Source organism: Megalobrama amblycephala, linkage group LG19 (assembly GCF_018812025.1).
Source record: "Megalobrama amblycephala isolate DHTTF-2021 linkage group LG19, ASM1881202v1, whole genome shotgun sequence".
Lineage (NCBI taxonomy): Eukaryota > Metazoa > Chordata > Actinopteri > Cypriniformes > Xenocyprididae > Megalobrama > Megalobrama amblycephala.
Window position 1 is genome coordinate 13,089,653 of NC_063062.1, and position 24,937 is coordinate 13,114,589.

General features: G+C 39.3%; 3 protein-coding genes across 7 annotated transcripts in view; 1 reads left to right on the forward strand and 2 right to left on the reverse strand.

Annotated features, from left to right (window-relative positions):
- synm (synemin, intermediate filament protein) overlaps positions 1-1,195 on the reverse strand; it is a 9,433-nt gene extending 8,238 nt beyond the window's left edge. Inside the window, exon 1 of the mRNA XM_048167785.1 lies at positions 260-1,195. Coding sequence (XP_048023742.1) covers positions 260-1,057 — 798 coding nt within the window. The 5' untranslated portion in view covers positions 1,058-1,195. The remainder of the gene's footprint in view (positions 1-259) is intronic.
- Positions 1,196-1,435: 240 nt separating this feature from the next.
- pgpep1l (pyroglutamyl-peptidase I like) overlaps positions 1,436-24,937 on the forward strand; it is a 60,048-nt gene continuing 36,546 nt past the window's right edge. Inside the window, exons 1-5 of one of the 4 annotated variants that reach the window (XM_048167788.1) lie at positions 1,436-1,729; positions 1,934-1,986; positions 2,303-2,419; positions 2,616-2,842; positions 3,239-3,434. In XM_048167788.1, coding sequence (XP_048023745.1) covers positions 1,696-1,729; positions 1,934-1,986; positions 2,303-2,419; positions 2,616-2,842; positions 3,239-3,434 — 627 coding nt within the window. In that variant the 5' untranslated portion in view covers positions 1,436-1,695. Of the gene's footprint in view, positions 1,987-2,302; positions 2,420-2,615; positions 2,843-3,238; positions 3,435-3,556; positions 3,699-24,937 lie in introns of those variants that run through there. The other 3 variants (XM_048167789.1, XM_048167787.1, XM_048167790.1) reach the window with 3 other exon arrangements.
- Positions 3,521-24,937, reverse strand: part of igf1ra (insulin-like growth factor 1a receptor) — a 128,941-nt gene continuing 107,524 nt past the window's right edge. The window contains exons 11-21 of one of the 2 annotated variants that reach the window (XM_048167784.1): positions 17,156-17,433; positions 16,792-16,934; positions 16,533-16,698; positions 16,277-16,379; positions 16,114-16,184; positions 15,503-15,732; positions 15,190-15,297; positions 14,754-14,913; positions 14,478-14,607; positions 12,007-12,141; positions 3,521-8,825 (exon numbers count right to left, since the gene is read on the reverse strand). In XM_048167784.1, the coding sequence (XP_048023741.1) occupies positions 8,324-8,825; positions 12,007-12,141; positions 14,478-14,607; positions 14,754-14,913; positions 15,190-15,297; positions 15,503-15,732; positions 16,114-16,184; positions 16,277-16,379; positions 16,533-16,698; positions 16,792-16,934; positions 17,156-17,433 (2,026 nt within the window). In that variant the 3' untranslated portion in view covers positions 3,521-8,323. Of the gene's footprint in view, positions 8,826-12,006; positions 12,142-14,477; positions 14,608-14,753; positions 14,917-15,189; positions 15,298-15,502; positions 15,733-16,113; positions 16,185-16,276; positions 16,380-16,532; positions 16,699-16,791; positions 16,935-17,155; positions 17,434-24,937 lie in introns of both variants that reach the window. The other variant, XM_048167783.1, reaches the window with a different exon arrangement.

The following is a 24,937-nucleotide window of genomic DNA, read 5'->3' on the forward strand; positions in this document are numbered from 1 at the left end:
AGACATTTGATGTTTAAAACGCCATACACTATCTTATTTTTATCAAAAATATCACATTAGGTGGGATAACATGGGATTTGTGCCTCTAATTCTTAAAAAAGAAAAAGTAATGTACACTAATGTGTACTCTAATGACAGAATATGCCTGGTGTCACTAGTACAGTGGGTGTGGCGCTGTTGTACATATCCTTACGCAATCTCTGTTTTCATCTGTGGCAATGTGATATTATTAATAGAGGACCTTTGCTCAGACACCCACCTGATACTGACTGATTTCAGCTCTGAAATTGTCTTGCATGTTCACGAGCTGCTCCTCAAGGTTCAGCTGCACTTGAGTTTGTTTCTCAATTTCGTCACGCAGCCTCTTTAACTGTGAAGCATATTCTCTCTTTTCCCTCTGAATGTCCTCCAGCCTCGCGTGGTCTGCTTTTATAGACTCTTCGATTTCCTCTACCCTCAGGCGGTACATGTCCAAAGTCCCCTGCCAGCTTTCATTGAAGTTGGCCGCATACTCCTGCACCTCTTCCATCGTAACTGCTGGAGGTGCGTGATGCATTTGAGTCACAACGCGTACAGTTCGGGAGTGCACCTGGTCCCTCATCTGGGCGATTTCCTTTCTGTGGGCATCTTCCAAAAACTTATATTCGTTTTCAAGCTCAAAAAGGCGATCTTCCAAACCACCGTTGGTCTGAAGAGCATGATGGAGCTGCCTCTCGCAGCCTTTAAGCTCAGTGTCGATGCCTTTGCCCACCGAAGCTTCCTCTGAACGCATCGCTTGAAGCATCTGGAATTCATCGCGCAGCTTCTGTCGTTCCATCTCTGCTCTGCATTTCTCGAAAGATAAACGCTCCACCAGTCTCCTCATTTCCCGAAGTTCGGACATGTGTTTGTTTTCCCATTCTCCAGATCTGGTTTGTCTGACTGAATTTATTTCGCTTATCAAGCAGGCATTTTCTTGTTCCAACTGTTTTGCGCGCATTAGGTAGTGGCTGAGTCTTTGGTTGAGCTCCTGTAGTTGGAGCTTTTCGCTTTCAAACGGCTCCTTGATTCGGAACATTTTTTCTTTGTAATTGTGTAAATCTAATAGCTTTGGGTTACGCTTAAATGTGTTAAGTTAGAAGTAAATCAATTGTTTCGTTGTCATCTGTGTTCTGCGTCGGTGAGAAGCGCTGGGCGGAGGCAGAGTCGAACAAGTGCGGAGGATTTGAGCTGATCCCATGTCCCGTTAGTGAGTCCTACTATGAGAACGGTTTGGCTTATGAATATTAATTACGCAACGCTACGTTCGCCCAGTAGGGTTAAGTGATTTGCTGAAACAGCCGTTGGCAAGTATGCGCGACATATTTGAATATTAATTAGGTTATGTGACTCTGACTGGACGCTCGTCAGCCCGCTCTAATTAATATTCATGACTCAGTCCTTCGCCATGGTAGGTTGTACAAATTCTGTCCCGTTCAGTGAGATGTTTGAAGGAGTGCGTCTTTAGCTCTATGATGGGATATGAGATGGCTCTCCCATGTGGAGAAAAATGGACAATGCACTGCCTCACAGCCTCATTTGCGCAATGAGTCACTTTGGGTTAACTTATTATAGCCCTATACAAGACATTTATAGCCTTGCACAGCATCGTTACTTCCGTCCTCAGTTACGAGAAAGGTGGTAAACAGTGTTTTAATTTAATAAAATCCCATCTCGATGGACACTACTAGTGAAATTGTAGTTGTAACAGGTAGGTGGTTTATTTTGGGTCGGTAAACTGACGCATTCAGCACTTATTTTGTCGAGCGAAAGTTGTGTCGCCGTTAAAATGGTTTCGCTGTGTATAGGCCTACTAAAGATCATGTTATTGGTTTTGCCTAACGTTAATTAGTCAGCTCTAATACGTTTATGTATGTCAAATGCCGTATATTTATTAATTTTTCTAATTTACTAGGTTTTGCCCCTTTCCGACAATATGTAGTGAATCCAAGTTGGGAGGCAGCTAAGGTAGGCCTACTAGGAAAACAATGCAATTTTTACCCTTTTATATAAATAATTATAATTACATTTGAGGAAAATTTATTCATTAAAGGAATAATTCATCCAAAAAAATTTTCACCCTCATATCATTGGAACCCCGTATTTATTCTTTTCTTCTATGAAGAACACAATTTTTTTACTATACCTTAATGGTGCTTTTGTCGTTTTTTTTAGCATACCATTTAATAAACAGCCAATTTTCAGGTTCCTTTAGGAATACAAATGCTGCTACATCATTATAAATTCTCGTCAGTAAGATGGCCATACTTTGCTATTTGAGCAGGGATTGAAGATGGAAGGACTTGCATTGGGCATAGATGTCCATATTATGGAGATTCCTGTCAGTTATGCAAAATCACAACAAGTCCTTGATCATATCTTGCAAACAGTGACTCCAAAGGTAACACATATTTATACATAAACTAGGTCTTGATGAAACACTTCATAACAGAGAAGAGATTACAGGATGCTTTAAAAAAAATCTAGAGGGTATAAATAAGAAGTTTACAGCATCTTAGATGATGTGTCTTAAAACTAAAACATTTTACTTTTGATACAAAATGACGATAGAGACATTTTCTCCCTGTGATGGGCAGGTTGTTATCCATTTGGGCATAGCCCCAGGTGCCAAAGGCATTACACTGGAGCAAACAGGCAAGAACCACTGCTACAAAGACAGGGATGTGAGTGGTCTGTGCCCTGTTCATCACTGCTGTATTGAGGGAGGACCAGAACGACTGGACTCTGTCATAGACATGAGGTCCCTTAGCAAGCATTTAAAGAATATGGGACTTGATGTCATCTACTCCAGAGATGCTGGGAGGTAATAGATGAGTAACAATTTGATTAATAGATAAAACTTGAAAATATTATTTATCTATAAAAATATAAAGTTATCTGTAAAAATGTGTTGATTTAAAGGGATACTCCACCTAAAAGTGTTCATCGTGTTTGCTTTATGTGGTTTTTGAAGTGTCAACTTTGGAAGGATACTTCCATTATATGGACTTTTCCAAAAATCTGTATTTGTGTTTTTCTGAATAAAGTACATGATGCGAGAATTTTCATTTTTGGGTGGAGTATACATTTAAAGTCCTGTACATTTGTTGGTACTATAATTCAACAAAGTTTATTTTCCTCCATTTGTGAATTTTGTCATAACATTGTTTTATGATAAAATGGCATATATGATTATTAACATCAAGTTAACAACCTGCAGGTACCTGTGTGATTTTGTATACTACTATTCACTGTACCATGGGCAGGGAAGGGCTGCGCTGATCCATGTGCCAGCCTCAGGCAGCCTGGCAAGCCCAGAGAGAGTGGTACCACAACTCCAGACCATCATCCACGCTCTGTTACGCCAGCTGGACAGCTCTGAACACGCAACCTCAGAGTACGTGGACAGCACACAGGTAGAAAACACTAAAGAAAACGTTCTCCATAAAACATAATCCTATCACGTAGATCACAAGTTAATAAGTGACACTTGACACAAGCCTTCAGACTCATTCATTTTTTTAATTCAAAATTTAAGAAAAAAAGAAAATACATGAAAATTCTTCAGATATACATTAAGCCAATGGCATGTAAAAAGTCTACCATCTCAACTGGAGGTGAGGAGAAAACTGAAAAACAGGAGGCCTTAGATACATAACTTACAAGAAGACGAGAGTACCAGCCAAGCCGTTTCACCATCAGTTTCTACCAATCAATGCAATGACACAGAGATTTGTTTTCTTCATTTTTTCTCCTTTTTTTTTCTTTTTCTTTTCTTTTTTTTGTGTGAAAGGAAAATAAAGTGTTATTAAACTCTTCAGTACAGTAGTTCAAGGCCCCTTTTGAAATTTGTCGGAATGCCAAGCAGAAACAACAGTGCCTGGGAAATGATGTCTGTGAAACCTCAAGCTCATTATTGCAATTAAAATGCATACATGCATCTTTTCTAAACCTGAGGTTTTGCATTATGAAGAAATATAATAAAATTATAATAGTTCTCATGATAGTGGAGGAAAAAAATCTTTCAGTCAATCTACCTTCAGGTTTGCAGAAAACTTTCATTGCAACATAAGCTATTTCTACTGTAAACTTGTCTCTTTTTATTTTAAATTCTAGTCATGTTCTCTCTCTCTGTGTCATGACTACCCGTAATCTACTGGACATCGCTGTCCTATTTGTGTATGTGTGTTTCTGTAGAACTGTAACTAAGGAAACTTGGCAGCATTCAATGAAAACTGACATTCACTTTGCAACAAGCCAATGCTTTTGTCCATATTCATTACAGAAAGAAAAAAAAGAAGCAGAAATAAATAGTGATATCTATTATTTTCCCATTATAAACACATCAAAATCTTAATCACTACATCTACATGTGATACACTCCCACCCATATACATACGCAACAATACAAGCACAAGGGCTTTTACAGAATGGTTATTTCGATCTTCTTGTACCACACAGAATAATATTCTTTTCTAACAATGTGCCTCTCAGCATCCCGACCAGGTCTCTTCCAACAAACGCCAACCCCTGGGAGTTCAAAAGATCCACAATCTAAAGTCAAAGAATGTTTTAAGTGCCATGAAACAGAACAGCCAGGGGTTGTACGACCGTGACTTTCTCTGAATCCTCTTTGCAATTTAATCGTCTGGCCCATCTTTTTTTTTTTAACGGTTGTTTGAGAGAGAAAGTATGTTGCTTAGATCAACCACCCACCTAATGCTACTGGCAAGACTATTTGTAGTCTCTGTAAAGCAGCATGTTGTCAGCAGCAGTAGAAAAGAGAGGCAAAACCACAGCCCTTTCTCCCGCTAGAGAATAATGTCGATGAATACGGTGACAACAATTGGCCCTTTATATATTGTACTCACTATGTGGAGTTGGAATCTTTTTTCCAGGTAGGTTTATGAGAAGGGAAAAAAATCCACTGGTTTGTTGTGAGAAAGTGTTGTATGCATTCAATCATTAGATGCTTTGGCCAAATAGACTGCAGGAAAAGAGAAGGTTATAAATATCAGTATGTATTAAAGTCATCCTCAGTTATAGGCTATTGACATATGTAGGAGACCGACATTGTTGGTCAGTGTTGTCTAGAAAAGTCATGCTGGGAAACAGGAAGTCCAGGGCCATGATCTCCATTGATGCTGAAAATGAGTTTTTACTAAAAAAAAATAAGATCCTTTAAACTAATGGAAACTTAAAGATCATGTACAGTTTCCAATGACAACATTGTATCTGGACTCAAACTTTCTTGTTGGCTTATCTGTTCTACATCCAATCCTCTACAGCTCAGCTGCACTTTATGACATATTCTAATGTAAATATCATGAATAATACTTGATGTGGCTTTTTGAAACCAAAACTATCGTTTTATTTGAGGCCGACTCATTACTCAATGAGAATATTTTCTGCTAGCATATGCATGGCTAGATGTGTTTAACAAATTCTTTACTTAAGATATGCTCTCCTAAACCTTTATGAGCAGCAGTTTTATTGATTAGATGGGCAAATAAGGAGGGATGATCAAAGAAGAAGAATATTAAATGCAAAAGAAAACACTGATAGCAAATAACTTTTATAAGTTTTATCTCTTAAGGTCCATCATGATGAAACCATCTGGTGAATTAGGTATTTTAACACAATTATTTATAAAGTATTGCAGTGTGATCAAAAGCAGTGTGATTTTTGCATTGCCAGGCATGTGATAAGAGATGCAATAGACACGCCGTTAGGAATCCCATAGGCATTTTAGCTCACATCATAACTCTCTCCATTCCTGGGAGCTTGTACTTTGTGGTGCTTAAAGAGTTCTTTTCTTTTTTAAATCAGAGACATGACAGAGGATGATAAGGTGTCCTCTACAGAAAAAGCGAGATGTATTTTATCATTTCATATACTTACACATTTAAAAGTAAAAGAGAATGAGGTAGATAGATGCTGAAGGAAATGAAAAAAGAAAGTCCCCCAGTCATGACATCATGGAAAATGCATCTAGAATCAGACTTTATACTAAATCATAAGGGCATTTGTACAGTGATTTCAACTGGTATCACACACACACACACACAAAAAAAGAAAATTAAATAAATACCCCTTCAAAGGGGGAAAATAACCTTCTAAGACAGGATAAATAATTCCTGGGTATCGTTCCCAAATACACATGGAGAAATTCTTCAAAACTAAACTTTTTTTTTTTTAAAGCCAACTAGCCATGGAAACCTATTGTTTTATTTAGCAATCTTTGAAGAAAGCGATCGCTTTTCTGAGCTTGAACAGATTCTTATTTGGTTACAGATGGAATATTTCATCAGGAAGTTTAGTGCTCATTGCTTGGATTTATAAAATCGAGGTGGTTACAGAAATTACGAATGCATCTCGTTTGGAGGTGATACAGACAACCCAATTAGCCCTGTTAGTTGCTATTCAATTACATGAATGGGTTACAAAAACAGTCTATAAGGGTAAAGAAATGGAAATGAAAAATTCCATGACAATGCCTGGCAGGAGGCATGAGCACGGACACTGACATACTGTACGGTTTACTACACTGCAAGGAGAGACCAGCAACTAAAAAAGCTGAGGTGGAATCAGCTGATGAGAACATGATGTTTGGAGAACAAAACTGTAACATTAACCTGAGATTGAGCTGCACCTCATGAGTAGGTGCAGTGGTAGACAACTGTATCAAGGGTGCCTAAAGTTCACATGCAGTGCTAAAGAGTTTGTTGTAATAATAATAATAATAATAATAATAATAGATAGATAGAATTGTTAAAACACAAGGCAATGGACATGTGGCAATACAGACAACCTCTTAGGGAGAAAAAATAAAAATAAATTCCTATTCTCTTTTTTTGTATTTTTTTCTTTTTTTTTTTTGCAAGAAGAGTATAAAGCATAAGAAAATGGACTGTAGTGGAGATATCATACAATATTAAACCTGAAGGATTTCTTTTTTATATATATATATATATATATATATATATATATATATATATATATATATATATATATAACACCCACAAAAGAAAAAAAAATAGCAGCTTCTTTCTGTACAGACAAAGAGGTGAACATCAGAACTGTAAAAAAGTTATCAAAAGTGACTCAAACCAATGATTTGTGTGTAAATGATCTTGTGGTCTAACATAGAACTGTAAGACCCTTCTCAGAATCATATGATTTGTACAGAGAGACTAATGACTAGTCTAAAAAAAATACCTGCTGTGTACAATGCCTCACTCATCTCACGAAACAGATGTCAAAACAGATGAAGCCCCTGTATTCAGTTTGCTTCATAACCATGCTGATCCCTTATAATTCATACACGCATCTCTTCACCTTTGCGCCGTGCTGTTTCCTTTTGACTTGAGACATTACTTTCACAGAGGCTCAGCTCACAGATGGAGTGTGCAGCAGGAACTGCCATGCAATAGTCAGAGATCAGATCCATATAAAAAGGGGAAAGGGGAAGGATTTACAAACTCAAGCTGATTGTAAAAGATGAGGTCCAGAAATCCCCCATCAAAGACAGTATGAGAGCTTAGTCCCTCGATTGCGCTACTTCAAAGTGCAACCGTGAAAAATCGGCTGTGGATGGGGGGGGGGGTGATGTAATGATAAATAACTTTAAAGAAAAAAGGAAATTTGATTTGGCAAAAATTTGGCAGTTTCAAAAAAGCCCACCTCACTTTCTAACAAACACCCTTGAAATGGATTAAGTAGAAGGGTGGATTCAACCAGTAACATGACCGATCACTGATTGAGAACAATCGATCGCAGCTGAGAAAGTCTTGCGCCGTCTTGAAAGAGAAATGTATGACAGTTTTAGAGGAAGAAATTTACTTGCGCTGAAGAGGGAAATGTGTATTTTTGTATAGAAACACACTGGTATGCACCCTGAAAGCGTTCACAGGCTGGGCTTGCTGGCTAATATGCTTGTCTCTCTTGTTTCAAAATGAACTGGCAGGTTTTCTTCCTTTAGAAAACATTAAAACAGTTTTTTTTTCCTCACACAAGTGAAAGCTAGGGCTCTCTAGTGTGGTGGCTTGCTCTGAAAACTTAAATATTGCAAGAGGTTTTTCTGTCACCGATCGCCCCGAAACATCCTCAATCATTCAAAATTTGAACAAAATGATCCACCGACTTTCAGGAAGGACACTGTCCATCTGGTTGCCGACTCCACGGTCACCCCTGGGTTTTGACTCCTCGAGAATGAAAGAAAAAACACATATGACCATGTAGACAAAGGGGCGAGGGAAATGTGGGTACCCTGTGTGAGGAGTAGAGGGAAACCGAGCAGTCATGATCAGCAGGCCGATGATTGAGGCAGTGGCAGCACTCGCTCGTTCTTCCTCCCCCCGTTCATGTGCGCGTAGGGCTGCGTCTCATCGAACGCCGGCCCCAGCAGCACCACTGGGCCGTTTGCTGCTACCTGTCCTGAGTGCATGTCTAAGGCCAGGCCCGGAGAGGCTGAGGAGGAAGGCGGTGAGGTGGAGGGGGTTAGGGTGGACCCCATCGGTGTCCCGGGCCCCTGAGCTGGGGAGAGCGGCTGTTGACTCTGGGTCTGAGCCCCTGTGCTCCCCTGAGAGGAGGGGGCCAATGTGGAAGCAGGATCCAGTGGAACGTTCTCCATGTTCTCCACCTCCATGTCCAGTTCCTCTGTGTCAGGGGGCTTGTTCTCCTCACTGTAGAAAAAGCTAACCTCCCGGAAGGGCGGCTCCAGTTCCTCTTTTATGCTGTTGATGATCTCCAGAAAAGACGGTCGCATCTTAGGGTTGTACTGCCAGCACATCCGCATCAGTTCAAACCTGTAGACCAGATACACATGTGGTGTTATAGTTTGAATTTAAAGATACTTGATCAGAAGTCACATGAACTATTAGTATTAAAATACGGTATTGGATGTGATGCAATAAACTGACTGTGAACCGCAAAATAATGCACACTAAAAAACAAATGAGCCAGTTCATTTTAGTGAATCAAAAACGTACAGCACAACCACTGTAGTCAGATTCATGAACAAATGACTCTTTTGAACTGGTTCTTTTTAGCGAATCAAAAACATACAGCATGACCAGTTTAGCCTGATTCCTGGAATTAAATGACCAGAATAAGCCAGTTCTTTTAATCAATATTTTAAAAAGACGAGTTATTAGTTTGAATCAGTCTAAAACTATTAAAAAATGTTTTTGGTAATTAAAATAAATCTGAAATAAAATAAAATATAAATATTATATGGAACAACTTGAATGAAAATTAGAAACGTTGCCTTGGCAGCTAACTAAAATAAATAGGTATAAGTTGAATTACTAAAACTGACATAAAAACTTTACATTAAATCAAGTTAAATGACAAAAACAAATAAAAACTGAAAATATAAAAATAAAAGACAATTAAAATGTGAATAATATAATAGTATACAAATAATACTAAAATAACACTGCCTATGTAATTTACAGAATTAGCAGAGAGATTTTCAGCAAAATGGACATTATAACTGAAATATAGCAACACTTCAGCATTGTGTTTGTGATGGAGGCAATGTACAAATCTCATATTCATACACAAATCTCATACTCAGTGCAAACAATTAAAAACATATAATGTCTATAAGTCTCCCAAACCCAGGTGTTTCAAACTAAAAATCTCCACCCATCAACAGGTGGCAGTGTTCACTAAAGCTAGAACACACTAGAGCGTTGCAGAGCAGACAACTTCTAGAACATTTTGTGGTCGTACACACTGAGAAGTGCTCTACGCCAGCACTACTATCCTGAACACTCCGCAGACCTATTTTATGTGAACAGCTGAGGATGCATGAGAAGCAAAAAAAAAAAAAGCAAAACTAAACTAAATAATAAAACATATGATCATAACAGTTTGGTGTGGTACTATCCCACCACATCTTGGTAAAACAAACAAACAAGCTAAGAATAGTTTCAGCACTCACTGGCCCACTGAAATACATTTTAAGTGACCTCCAGCTGCACGTTCAGAGCAGAACTGGGCGCCTTCGCCCAAGGACATTCCACAGTATCAGGTCAAACACTGCACTGGAAGTTTCTCTGCTGGGCATTAGGAACTGACGGAAAGTGAAACTTTTCTGTGGTTTCAACTTCTGAGACGTTCCCTCAAAACAACGACAACAAGTTTTTTTGGACTGGGGTTCGCAAGTAACCTCCCTTTTCGCCGTTTGTTGGATCACAAATTCACAGCAGAAGCCATCTGTCATTACTCATTGAAGTGATTTCAAACCCAATAACAAAATGTGATAAATCCTGCCCACTGTCTGCACTCACTATCTCTTTTCCAAAACCCATTGAGCTACCTTCCTGTCTACTGCCTCTCTCTATGGGCGGCTACCTTCTAAGGCAGCATACTAACTGAAATGAAAGCTCATACGTTAATGATTTGAAGCACTTTACAAAGCCAGCAACTCCACAAATAGCGCTCGGCATGAGAGACTCGACTCAAAATTAATTCCAAAAGAGTTTGACGTTAGTAAGTTTCTATGGCAAGTTATTCTACTAGTCATACAAATAAACAGCACTCACACAAATCTAAAAACTATTTTCACTACTTTAAGTTTTTTTCTACTGAGCTTGACAATGCATTCTGGGATTGCCTTCTCTTTGAAGGATACATGTGATGACGCCTTAATTAAACTGATCAAACGTGACAGTGAAGACATTACTGTTTCAAAAGATTTCTATATCAAATAAATGCTGTTCTTTTGAACTTTCTGCTTATCAAAAAGATCATGAAAAAATGTATCCCAGTTTCCACAAAATTATTCAGCAGCACAACTTTTCAACATCGATAATAAGAAATGTTTCTTAAGTACCAAATTAGCATAATGTGATGGTAAGTCTAGAGACTAGAGTAATGGCTGCTGGAAATTACATTTCAAATATATTAAAATAGCCTTATTGGGCATAGATGACTTTCAAAAACCTTTTTAAGAATCTTACAGACCCTTAAACTTTGTTGTGTTATGAGCATGACTATGATGCCTTAATATGCTGTCTAGGTAGGCAGCTCACTAGGTTTTGGAACAGAGCTACTGACTGTCATTAAGGACAATAATGGAAATATAAAGCCTAAAAGCCTTTTTTCAAAATCAGCAAGAAAAATCTCATGCATCCATGATAGGATTATTCATATACTATTAAAAAAAGAGCAAAAATGCTCCAAAAACATCATTGTTAAATAGTTTTTGGATAAAAATATCCAATTATTGAGCTCAACATGATAAGCAACGAAACCCTGCTTTGTGTTCAAGAGATCTACACACTATTTCTGAATCCCTGCCCTTGTATTTCAGTCAAGTAACGCTTATATTCTCATGATGTCATAGAAACGAGCAACATCCCGACTTCACGATGTTTAGCTGAGTGTATTGATGAGATACAGATGACAAAGTTTCGCCGTTTTTATAGCACAGCGCAGCATATGTTCAGTCCTCCTCGTGCAATCAGGACATCTCGTCGTAGCTGCCATGGAAACCGGGGGTTTGTGTTTCCATAACAGTTGAGACAAGAAGGAGAGACAGAGGGATAAAGGGGTCAAGAGAAACGGACGGATATGCCTCGCTACTAACATCAGCCCAGAAAAGGAGAATGGCAGACCAGATCTGTGACGCAGACAGACACACGCCGAGGTGAAGATAAGTGCGAGAAGCTCTTAATAAAAAGTGGAGCAGCACGGGTCACCGTTACGGTCACCCCCTGGGAAGCGCACATTCTCCCTTCTATGGACGGAAGCTCTCTGACAACATGATGTCACCGGTCTCCTTTTAACCCGTGACGCAAATGGCACCAGTCAGGCTTTCGCCTGGCCTGACGTTAGCAGCAGCATCTGGTGACATACTATCGACATTTTAGCGTGATATCGCATCCCTAAATAGAAAAGAGCCGGTTAGAGGACAAAGGGTTAACGGTGTAAAGCAGAGTGCCAAGTTTAGGAGCAAAGTGCAGTCGGTGGACTCACAGCATGTCGGGACAGTTGTCAGGTTTGTCCAGCAGTCCTCCCTCCATGACGAAGCGCAGTACCTGCTCGTTGGACATGCCCTGGTAGGGCTGCTCGGCTAAAGTGGCAATCTCCCATAAAACCACTCCGAATGACCTGAAGAAAGAGGAACTGGTTAAAATTACTCTGCAGGAGCAACACAAAGTCACTAAATCATGCTAAATGTCACAAAACCCATTTATCCAATTACGTCAGCAACCGTAAACATCAAGTAACTCAATCCAGTCAGACGAGGCCGGAGAGGAAAAGAATGAGGCCATTTAAGGTCAAGAGATGCATGAAGAGCCGCTTCGAGACAATTGCAGTCCTGCGGAGCCTAAAAGCAGCACTAGTCTGCGGCGTGTCACTGAAAGGCTGCGGACGCATCCATGTCTTTATTTTTTTCTAGCGTGGAACAACAAAATGCTCATTTTCAAAACAACGCAAAAGTCGCGAACGCCGCATGCGCCGCTGACCTGAACTTTTCTCTTTTAGTGTGGTGTTTTTGTTAGCCCTGTGTTCCTCATTAATGAAAATGAGTCCATATATTAGCCGGCGGCCGGTGAGAAAGTGCAGCAGCGGACCAGAAAGTCGGCAAACCCCAAATAAAAACCACACAAAGAGCACACTGTTGCCAGTCGTTATTCATTAGTTCTCAGAGGACAAATTTTCTACACTGGCCAGGGATCTGAGACAAAGCTCAACACTCTTTAAAACAAGACTATTACAACAGTGACTTGCATCTAATTGGCTGCAACATCTGCGTGTTGAAAGACAAAACCGCATTAGAGCGGGACTTTTTCGGGGGGAAGGAAACAAATAAAGACACCTAACGGCGAGGTTTATGGGAGTACGAGATGGGAGCTCGCGGTGGCTCTTTTCATCTCGGGGACTTCAAAAGCAGCAGATATGGACGGAGGGACAGGGAGGCGGGTCTGCGCTGGCACACCAACCCCATCATTACCAAACATCTGGAGGAGGTTAGGAGCGCACAGAGTGACAGAGCTGTGGGACGCTGGAGATTGGGAAAGTGCAGAATCGGAGAAGTCGGTCTATGGCACCGTGACTCTGTTCTACTGAACCGCCGCTGCTGGGACTAAGGCTGTGGAGAGACAGTCTGTCTGAGACAAAGAGACAATGTGTTTGGGCACGTTTCGCTTGGCTGGTTCTGGAAGAATGTCTGGAAGTGATGCATATTCTCCCTTGACACATAACATCAGTGGAAAAAAAAAACATTAAAGGGTTTTCACCTCTTATAGGCCTATGAGGCTTCCTGTCGTATTAAGAAAAATAAAGAGACAGTTTCAATGCTTTCTGGACAGTTGGGTGCCTGTGGTGGAGAAGGGCTACTGTGTCTCAGATGGGACAGCCCACTGTTCAGATGGAAAAATCCCAGTGTTTCATCAGTCAAATTTTGGACACACATAAATGAATTAAACTAAACGCTTTAAATTATTTTTATAGGCAAATACATTTTATTTGCATATTAATTTCTTAAAATCTATTAACTAATTAATTCTTTTTTCCAGTGGACCAGGGATTTTTTTTAAAAATTGTTTGTAGTTTTAAGCATTTTGTGCAGGGTTTTATATGTTAAAATATAAAACTTCCATTTTTTTTTTTTTAGGTAAAGGGTCCCACAAAAGGAGACCATCATAAAACTCTGATCAAAGACAAATAATAATGAGGTATTTTTGATTTTTTTTTTTGGTTCCTATATAATTCCTATACTTTCATTTGTGTTAAAAGAGTATGTGCTCTACAGTTCAAATGTTTTTTGCAAGAGAATTAATTCAGAAAGGATGCATTAATTGATCAAAAGTGACAGTAAATACATTTATATCATTACAAAAGATTTCTGTTTCAAATAAATAATTTCTGAGAAAAAAAGTATCAGTTTCAACAAAATTATTAAGCAGCATAACTGTTTTCAACATATTTACTGTTTATTTATAGTTATTAAGGTAGTTTTTGTAGCATTTAAGGTAGGTATTGAGTAGGATTAAGGGATGTAGAATAAGGTCATGCACAATAAGGCATTAATATGTGCTTTATAAGTACTAATAAACAGCCAATATCCTAGTAATATGCAAGCTAATAAGCAACTAGTTAAAAGTGAGAATTGAACCCTAAAATAAAGTGTTACCGAAATGTTTTTCAAGCACCAAATCATGTAGATTAATTTCTAAAGGATCATGTGACACTGAAGACTGGAGTAATGGCTGCTGAAAATTCAGCTTTGTCATCACAGGAATAAATGACATTGTATAATATATATAATCAGAAAACATTTGTTTTAAATTGTAATACCATTTCACACTATTAATGTCCAAAAGTTTGACTGGTAGTGTACATGCAAGCGTAGATCAATTCACAGAGAAGCAAAAAGAAGTCTTGCATTTGTGTGTGTGTGTATGTGAAGAGAAGTGTCAGAGAGGACAGGCAGCTCATACCAGACATCAGAATTTGTTGTGAACACTCCATCTTTCAAAGACTCTGGGGACATCCAGCGGACCGGCAGCAGCCCTTTGCCTCCTTTGCGATAGTAATCAGTCTCGTAGATATCCCTCGTCATGCCAAAGTCTGAACACATAAAGAGAGCAAACATGAGCTGGAAGAAGTGTTTCAGTGCTGTGAAGGGCCAGTCATACCTCTCAATCAAATCTTGTTTCAAATATAATCCTTTTATAGATTTGTGTGTTGTGCATCAAAGAAACACTGAGACTTACCTCCGATTTTAACTGTGAAGTCCTCGGCAACCATGCAGTTCCTGGCAGCCAGGTCTCGATGGACAAACTTGTTGGCATTGAGGTATGCCATCCCGTCCGCTATCTCTCCAGCCATCTGAATCATCTTCTTCAGCGGAGGCAAAGACTGGCTGCTAGAGCCCTGCTACATTCAAGGACAAATGCTGCATTCAACACTTCTGTTTCTCTCTTTCACTACAGCAACCCCTATGTGAAGAGCTGACTGACATATTGAGTGGCTTTGAAAAACTGTGAACATTAACTAAAAGAGGGCATAAGATGCTGACCATAGATCGGAGTAGAACAAAAAAAATATATAATAAACGTAATGAACTAAAAGTGTATTTTAATAAGCAGTACAAAGATCAATTAAAGGATAAAAATCAGAGCATTTGTGGGGAGGATGGTTTGTGCAGACCTCTTTCGAACGGAGAGAACGCAAGTAGCTCTTCAGATCGCCACGTGTCATCAGCTCCATTATAACTAGAGTGGGCTGGCCTTGTGAAACCACACCCAGAAGTCGCACCTAAACCAATCAGAACACAACAAAAGAAAGAGAACTGAGGCACTATGAAAACATTCGGAAACCTGTGTCTGAGCAACCTGTTTGAAAAACATCATTATTTTTGCCATTTGTTTGGTAGCACAAAAATTATACACTTAAATTAATAAATAAAAAAATTGTTTAGTTTCAAAGCAACAGTTTGATGAGACTGTGCCCTCTTTCTTACCACATGGTGACAGTTGAACTCCTTCATAACTGAAGCTTCGTTCAAGAACTCGATGCGTTCACGCATACTGGCGGATTCATTTACAGTCTTGATGGCCACTCTGGTCTCAGGTTCGTCTTTGACGACGCCCTTTGCGATGCCCTCGTACACCATACCAAAGGAGCCCTGGCCCAGCTCACGGCACATGGTGATTTTCTCCCGAGCCACTTCCCATTCATCTGGTACATACACTGAGGTTGCAGAAATAGAGTCAGCACATTTAAACAGGCAGTGCATTGTAACACACATAACAGTAGCAATACAAAAAAAAAACAAATCATACAGTATATTTGGCCAAACCCAGATGATGAGGAAAATGTTTCATGATGATTTCATAATTAGGCAATTAATTATATCTGTGACAAATAATTCAAGTAATGTGGATTGCTAGGATATAAAATAATATATTTTGAATGTTTTTTCCTCTTATTTTTTAAACAAATCCCACAATATTTTGTTATAATTATGATGAAAACAGGAAATAAGCTATTATTGTGTTAATGTTGTATTATTTTTAATGGAAAATGACAAAAATACTTAATGACAACCTGGTTTCTGAACATAATACTCACTTTCAAAAGGACTGAAATATTCAGGGTTTACAGAAGCATAGAGCACACCGTTTCCTAACCGGTCACTATTCCTGAAAGGAAACATACATGTAAACATTGGAAAAACAGTACTAGATACTAGAACTCAAAATAAAGTTTAATTTTGAATAAATGGGCTATCAACCTCTTTTTGGTGACAAAGATGACACCGGTGATCACTGCAATGAGCAAAAATAGCACTATAATAGGGATTATGATGGCCAGATAGAAGGCATTATCATAATTTCCTGTAAGAGAGAAGAAGAACATTCATACAGAATTAAACACTTTGAAACATTACAGAAACGGGTCTCTCTACATTTCCATTAAAGAAGCTATTTCAAAATTATCAGTAAGCATACCTTGTCTAAAATAACAGGTTTCTTATATGCGTTCCTTACTTTTAGGGGGTGGCACGTAGAAGGACACTGGTTCAGTCCAAGACCCATTCCCAGCCAGAGAGGTGGCTCTGACCCGGGCGGAATAATTTCCTGGGGCCAAATTGCTAAGTTGAGCTCCTCGCAGCACTCTGTACTGCTGCCGTGACACACACTCATGCTTCTCTTGCTGAAACACACACACACATACACAGTCGGTTTGTGGCCTTGGCTGCAGTTTTAACTATTTCTTAATGGTGTATGAGTTAGTTGTCACACTAACCTCAGTTCCCAGACGATATTTGATCTCATACATGAGGATCAGTCCATTAGGGTGATGAGGTTCAAGCCACCGCAGCACCACTGTTCCTTCTAATTTCTCATCCCTCTCCTGAGTTACAGTGCCGGGAATATCATCCGCTTTGTCTGGGGAAGAAGAGAATTGTGCTCAAGGCCAGTGCTCTCTTACAGTAATTCAATAAGATTTCAATTACATTTCAGTTTTAATTGCTGTTAACATGAACAGGATAACTAATAAAAAAAAAATCATGCCGTAGGCACAGTGGAGAATTACTGGAATTTTAATATTTGGCTGGCCTGGATATGCAGTTGTATGTGCACAAGTTTGGTTTGTTGGTTTTACTGACCTGCTGGTTTGGTTCTAGAGAACACAAAAGCTGCAGCACTGCAACGGTGGACCTTGTAGTTACAAGCGTGGATGTCGATGCGGTACACAGTGAAGGGCTGCAGGTTGGAAATCTCCATGAACTCTGTATGGACTTTGCCTTCGGAGAAAGGATACTCTTTCTCCAGCAGCTCTGGATCAGTGATGTTACTCTCCAGTCCAGTGATGTTCCTGCTTGCACCTTGGAGCAGTGTGCCATTGGCCACTCCGAACAGGTCTCGACGTTTCCTGTCTGGAGGTCTGAGACATGGAATAAAAGTGTTAAAGAGGAAGAGAGGAGAGGAATAAATAGGAGAAATTAAACAGAATAAGAAAGGAAAGGTAAATGACAGGAAACAGAAAAAAGGAAAGAGGAAAAGGAAATGATAATAAGGACAGGAAAGAGGAAAGGGAAGTAGTATATGACAGTTAGAGAAAGGACAGAAAAAAGGAAAGAGGAAAAGGAAAGGAAATGGGAAAAAAAGAAATGATAATAAGGACAGGAAAGAGGAAAGGGAAGTAGTATATGATAGTAAGTGAGAAAGAAAGGAAGCAGAAAGAGGAAAAGAGTAGGAAATAAGAGTAAGAAAGGAAAGACTAAACGGAAAAAGGTAGGAACGAAAAAAAGGAAATGGGAAAAGAGGAAGAGGAAAAAGGAAAGAACAAAAAGAAAGGAAGTAAAAAAATGACAGTAAGAGGGGTAAGAAAAGCAAAGTAAGGTGAAAAAGTAAAGAGGAAAAGGAAATGATAATAAGGACAGGAAAGAGGAAAGGGAAGTAGTATATGACAGTGAGAGAAAGGACAGAAAAAAGGAAAGAGGAAAAGGAAAGGAAATGGGGAAAAAATGATAATAAGGACAGGAAAGAGGAAAGGGAAGTAGTATATGATAGTAAGTGAGAAAGAAAGGAAGCAGAAAGAGGAAAAGAGTAGGAAAGGAAAGACTAAACGGAAAAAGGTAGGAACGAAAAAAAGGAAATGGGAAAAGAGGAAGAGGAAAAAGGAAAGAACAAAAAGAAAGGAAGTAAAAAAAATGACAGTAAGAGGGGTAAGAAAAGCAAAGTAAGGTGAAAAAGTAAAGAGGAAAAGGAAATGATAATAAGGACAGGAAAGAGGAAAGGGAAGTAGTATATGACAGTGAGAGAAAGGACAGAAAAAAGGAAAGAGGAAAAGGAAAGGAAATGGGAAAAAAAGAAATGATAATAAGGACAGGAAAGAGGAAAGGGAAGTAGTATATGATAGTGAGTGAGAAAGAAAGGAAGCAGAAAGAGGAAAAGAGTAGGAAAGGAAAGACTAAACGGAAAAGGGTAGGAACGAAAAAAGGAAATGGGAAAAGAGGAAGAGGAAAAAGGAAAGAACAAAAAGAAAGTAAGTAAAAAATGACAGTAAGAGGGGTAAGAAAAGCAAAGTAAGGTGAAAAAGTAAAGAGGAAAAGGAAATGATAATAAGGACAGGAAAGAGGAAAGGGAAGTAGTATATGACAGTGAGAGAAAGGACAGAAAAAAGGAAAGAGGAAAAGGAAAGGAAATGGGAAAAAAAGAAATGATAATAAGGACAGGAAAGAGGAAAGGGAAGTAGTATATGATAGTAAGTGAGAAAGAAAGGAAGCAGAAAGAGGAAAAGAGTAGGAAAGGAAAGACTAAACGGAAAAAGGTAGGAACGAAAAAAAGGAAATGGGAAAAGAGGAAGAGGAAAAAGGAAAGAACAAAAAGAAAGGAAGTAAAAAAAATGACAGTAAGAGGGGTAAGAAAAGCAAAGTAAGGTGAAAAAGTAAAGAGGAAAAGGAAATGATAATAAGGACAGGAAAGAGGAAAGGGAAGTAGTATATGACAGTGAGAGAAAGGACAGAAAAAAGGAAAGAGGAAAAGGAAAGGAAATGGGAAAAAAAGAAATGATAATAAGGACAGGAAAGAGGAAAGGGAAGTAGTATATGATAGTGAGTGAGAAAGAAAGGAAGCAGAAAGAGTAGGAAAGGAAAGACTAAACGGAAAAGGGTAGGAACGAAAAAAGGAAATGGGAAAAGAGGAAGAGGAAAAAGGAAAGAACAAAAAGAAAGTAAGTAAAAAATGACAGTAAGAGGGGTAAGAAAAGCAAAGTAAGGTGAAAAAGTAAAGAGGAAAAGGAAATGATAATAAGGACAGGAAAGAGGAAAGGGAAGTAGTATATGACAGTGAGAGAAAGGACAGAAAAAAGGAAAGAGGAAAAGGAAAGGAAATGGGAAAAAAAGAAATGATAATAAGGACAGGAAAGAGGAAAGGGAAGTAGTATATGATAGTGAGTGAGAAAGAAAGGAAGCAGAAAGAGGAAAAGAGTAGGAAATAAGAGTAGGAAAGGAAAGACTAAACGGAAAAAGGTAGGAACAAAAAAAAGGAAATGGGAAAAGAGGAAGAGGAAAAAGGAAAGAACAAAAAGAAAGGAAGTAAAAAAAATGACAGTAAGAGGGGTAAGAAAAGCAAAGTAAGGTGAAAAAGTAAAGAGGAAAAGGAAATGATAATAAGGACAGGAAAGAGGAAAGGGAAGTAGTATATGACAGTGAGAGAAAGGACAGAAAAAAGGAAAGAGGAAAAGGAAAGGAAATGGGAAAAAAAGAAATGATAATAAGGACAGGAAAGAGGAAAGGGAAGTAGTATATGATAGTAAGTGAGAAAGAAAGGAAGCAGAAAGAGGAAAAGAGTAGGAAATAAGAGTAGGAAAGGAAAGACTAAACGGAAAAAGGTAGGAACGAAAAAAAGGAAATGGGGAAAAGAGGAAGCGGAAAAAGGAAAGAAAAGAAAGGAAGTAAAAAAATGACAGTAAGAGGGGTAAAAAAAAAAAGCAAAGTAAGGTGAAAAAGTAAAGAGGAAAAGGAAATGAAGTAGGAAATAATATAAAGATATAGTGCAGTCAGCCTGTGTCAGCAGAGTCTTCACTGGTTTAAAAGCATAAAAGCCAATTACTGCACACAATTATTCTACAACACACACCACTTCCAAGCCTAATTCTCTAATGTCCTACTAACAGGTCTCTTAGTAACACTGAGGATACTTGCATTACTCTACAACCTACAGAGCTCCTTTTTTGTCTTCTTGATCTTATCCATCATTTATCATCCTGAGTAATGAGATCTTTTAAATTATTATGACTGCTATGTATCCAGCTGGGCTGGGACGGATCCCTCAAGGAAATTTGGTAGTTTTAAAATGAAATGAGAGCCGGTATCCAAGAACTGTTAACCCTGACCCTTTCCTCTCATTCTGATTCTCCTTCACGTCCAGATATAAAACCAATGTGTATTCATGAAGCATTCATTGCTTACAATAAAATATATACTTGCAAATGAAGCAATAAACATTTCTGCAGATGAAAAAATGAAATGGGAAGGCATATTTGGAACAAACATTGAACATCCATAACGATGATATAACCGAATCCGCCTCTGACGGTAGAGACGGTGCATGAGGCGATAAGCAAACTAAGGCACTGGCTACAGGTCAACCCTGCCACCAAGGACATGCAGTCAGCAGCAACCACAAGAGCTTACCAGACGCCAATGGACCCACTGCAACTTCACATATATGACTAGGGCAGGGCCACAGCCTTACCTAGAGCCACTTTTAGAAGACGCGTAACGATTTGCTCGCTCGGGATCTCTGTAAAGATTCAATAGTCAGACCAACCAATACAATCCACCACAGATGAGAAAGACAGGATGGTTTGAGATGGACATGAGGGAAACCTCAGTGATCCAAACAAATACAAGAGAGGAATGTGATAAAAGTGTGAGACTCAAAGACTGACAGAAAATGAGTGGAGACAAACAGCTTTTGTCAAAAACAGTTTGGGAATTGTAACTAGTTATGCAGTAGACTGATGTACTGAACACGACAACCAATAACTGCGGCTGCTTGGCTTCTTCAACTGATTCTTCAAACTTTGCTATACAAAATATCCAGTCGCATGTGCAAAAAATAAGAGTTTTGCTCCATAGGTGTGACACAGGCAGAAAGGCTTATGTTTGAGTGTCCTATTCAACAGTCTTCAAGAAGCAAATTTACAAGCAATTACAAACTTTAACCATTGATGATTATAAGAGTTTAAACATTACTATAAGCCTTATTCTGCCAACTCAAATTAATCAACTGAGGAATGACAGTAATGAGAGAAGATCTTTGTGTGTGTTTGCTTTTGTATATGTGTGAGTGGAAACTTTTAAGAAAAGCCAACACAGAACGCTGTAGGGAGGAACAATCAAATCAACTCTAACCACATTCCATGTCACATCCAGTGAATAGCGCTCCATGATTTATGATTAGGGATTTTGGAAGCAATTGGACACTATTTAATACTCACTAACTAGGGATTCGGATCACTCTTGAGGGTGTTTACTGTGAAAGCTAAATCATATTGTCACTTGAGTTTAGCATCACATCAACACCTTGACAGCTGACTACAACGCATCAAGTGCAAAGAAAACCCTGTATAAAATATTTAACCTTTAACCCAATCAGATTTGCACATGAACAGGATCTGCCTCTTGTCTATGGCCATAACTGCTGATTTTAACCTAATTGCTTTTGGCACAGACTGCTGACTAGGAAAAGGTCAGACTTGCAGCAAGAACGAAACAGACATGTAGACGCACCGGGTCCTGAGGGAAGTTTCACACCAGCAAACCTCAGACCGAAGGCGTAACAGCAACACTGACAGCAGCACACCCAGTCTTCCTTTTCCCAGGCTTACGTGTCAGTCACTTATTGATGCATAGGCAACACCTCGCATCCCCTGGCGGAAACTCAAGTCTTTGCTGAAGCGCGGGGCTCAAGAATGACATGGACATTCTTTACAGGGCCGATCAGCTGAGTAGGAGTTTGCAAAAGGGAGATGACACATCCACACCTCCTCTCGAAAGGATCTTCCTTTGAAATTCATTAACATTCCACATAGGTTTGTTGTACATTTCCTGGGAGCCGGACACTCCAAAGCAAACAAAGAACAAGTCTGTGGAAGGAGGGTGAGTGAGCAGGCGAGAAGAAGAGAAAAGGGAGACGACCATTGAATGGAAAAACATATCCGCTTCATTCAAATGTGTTGAGAATCTCCTGTTTTTCTCAGACTCGACCGGTTTCAGAGGCCTCTTTCCTAAAGTCTTGATGTCGGTAATGAGGTGTGCTCAATGGGGACGGACAGTGACAAATCTGTCTCCCTAACTTCAAAAGCAAACAGAGCGAGGGGGTTCAAAACAGACACCCTGGGGCCGCTGGGGTCAAGATGGAAATAAAAAGTCATCAGTGATGGAGAAAATGATGCCTCATGAGCATCCTGTTACTGAGGGAAGGCATATTTACATTTAGAAAGTCTGTTTTCCATCGATTAGAGACGGGTTGACGGTGCATCGCGCTGTCCCCGAGTGAACCGCAAACCATTACCTTGATGAAAAAAGGGCTCCAAAAGCAGAAGTTCGGGGAAACTAAGTGGTAGAAGATGTTTGGCGACATCGATTTGTGCATCAATACTCATGACTCAAAACCCCGGCCCACCCCAAAACACACACATACTTGCAACCAAATAAACAACCCACAAAAAAGCCTGATTGCAGATGTCCTGAACGAACCCTCAAAGCATGTGTGCCTGAGTAAATCTGAATAAGTTCCTGTGTGCCGCCCGCATGAGACAAGAAAACATCCGATGCCATAAGCAAGGTAAACAGATAACACAATGCAGACGTCACTTCTTGTTTCGGCAAACAAAAGCCTAACATGGAGCGAGCCTTTAGCCAGCGGCTGCTTTCCAGTCTCATTAATCCAGTCTGCGTCTGTTTGTGCATCCCAAATTACAGCCTGCTGTAGTCTTAATATGCAACCGCCACCGTCGTCCCAGCAACAAACAATGTGGCCGCACAGGCCTGGAGTTCTCAGAGCCGTATCTTTCCCCCCCTCGCCATCTGATTCCGCTCCACTCTCCACTGCTGGCACCTACTCCTTTCCAAAACCTCATGTTCTGATCTTGTCAGCCCCATGTCGAAATAATTAGGCCTCGGTCCGAGCCTCCAAAATTCTGGTTTTGATTCTATGAAATCGAGCCGCCTCAAGACTATGAGCTCAGACCCGCTTTGATAATCGCTCTCCAGGAAGACTGAAAAAATGAAGGGCTTCAGACCACTGTTGTAAACTGTGGCAGAAAGTGCTGGGAGTAACCCAGCCTCTGTTCCTACCGAGGGTTCACCTAACCTTTGCGGTATGCTAGAGCAGTAGTTTTCCATCAGGACCCAGATTTCACATCGGACATCAACTGGCAAGCCAACGCAGTACAACCCTCTACGATGCAAGTAAAACACTTGCGTATGAGTCTAAATCTTCACTCTGGGTGGCTAAATGATGTCTATCATTAGCCATTGGCTAATAAATTCTTAGATTTTATTCGCCAGTGTGTGTGTTAGAGGCTAAGTAAAAGTTTAGCATAGATCTGAACTCGCTGAACAGATGGAGAGTTTCACTCTCCATTAAGCGATCTGTACCATTTCAACTCGGCTCAATGGATGCGCAACCTACCTGTATTTGACATACCGCAAACTCTAGTGTGAAGGTGCACAAACTGCAATCTCATTGCCTGGCGCTCATCTATTACCATCCCTGTTTTTATTTCAGCAAATCAGTTCCAGTGAACGCTGACAACGTGATTAATATTCATGAACCCAGCAGCTCATCAATCCTTGTTATTAGTAGTAGAATTAGTAGTTGTGTTATTATCTTTTAATAATAATTACTATAATCTATAACTGTTATCTTTTTGTTTTTACAGAAACACTGAATGACCAACAATATCTTAAGCACCACCACCAGTCCTAAATCCAGTTTAAATGACAGATATGCATTCATACATGGTTACCAAGTTTTAATTCTAATTACTAAAGTTCTATCATTAAATAGTGCTTGATTATCAATATATCATAATATAATGTTTGATGTTAAGATGTTAAGAGTGTACGTTCATAAGCCGATTTGGTGGAATCATATATCAGTCTGGAGAGTATACTAAACAATTTTATTGCCAAGGTGCGCGTAGAGGGTTGCAGTACTAAATTGTTTGTCATACAGAAGTCGACAAAAATGTCCTAAAAGACGTGTTCTGAGTTCAATACAGGTTCAACTGACAGCATTTGTGCATATAACCAAAAAAAATATTTCAACTTGGCCCTCGTTTTCTTTTAAAAAAGTAAGTCACAGTAAGGCAATTACAATGAAAGTGAATGGGGAGGATTATGAAAGTAAATATTTGGAGGATTTAAAAGCAGAAGTATGAATCTTTTTTTTTTCTTTCTTTTAAAAACTATTTCAAATTCATTTAGAATGAATTTAAATGTAATAAATTTTAATTCATTTTTAAACAAATTAATTCTGATAAAATTCTTGTATTTGAGCTGTAAAGACAATATATAACACATTATATATTTATATTTTCAAATCCGTTAAAGGATTATTAGGCTGCATAAATTAGTTCAGCCGGAACCGGGAACACTTCCTATAACACCAGATGTACTTGTTACATCAGAAAAAGAATGGCATCTACGCTAATATTAGTCTTTCTGTTTATCCCGAGGTTTACCGTAGCCAACCGGATTCGGGGCCGTTTCCAGATGAGACCGAGGACCGGTGCCTTGACACGACCACAACGCAGCCCTGTATCAGCAGAGATCGAGTCGACTAGATCATCCATTGTGAAGACATCATCGACACGACAGCCAGTGCCACAGTTTCCTCAAAATTATAATCACGATTATTAATCATGTTTA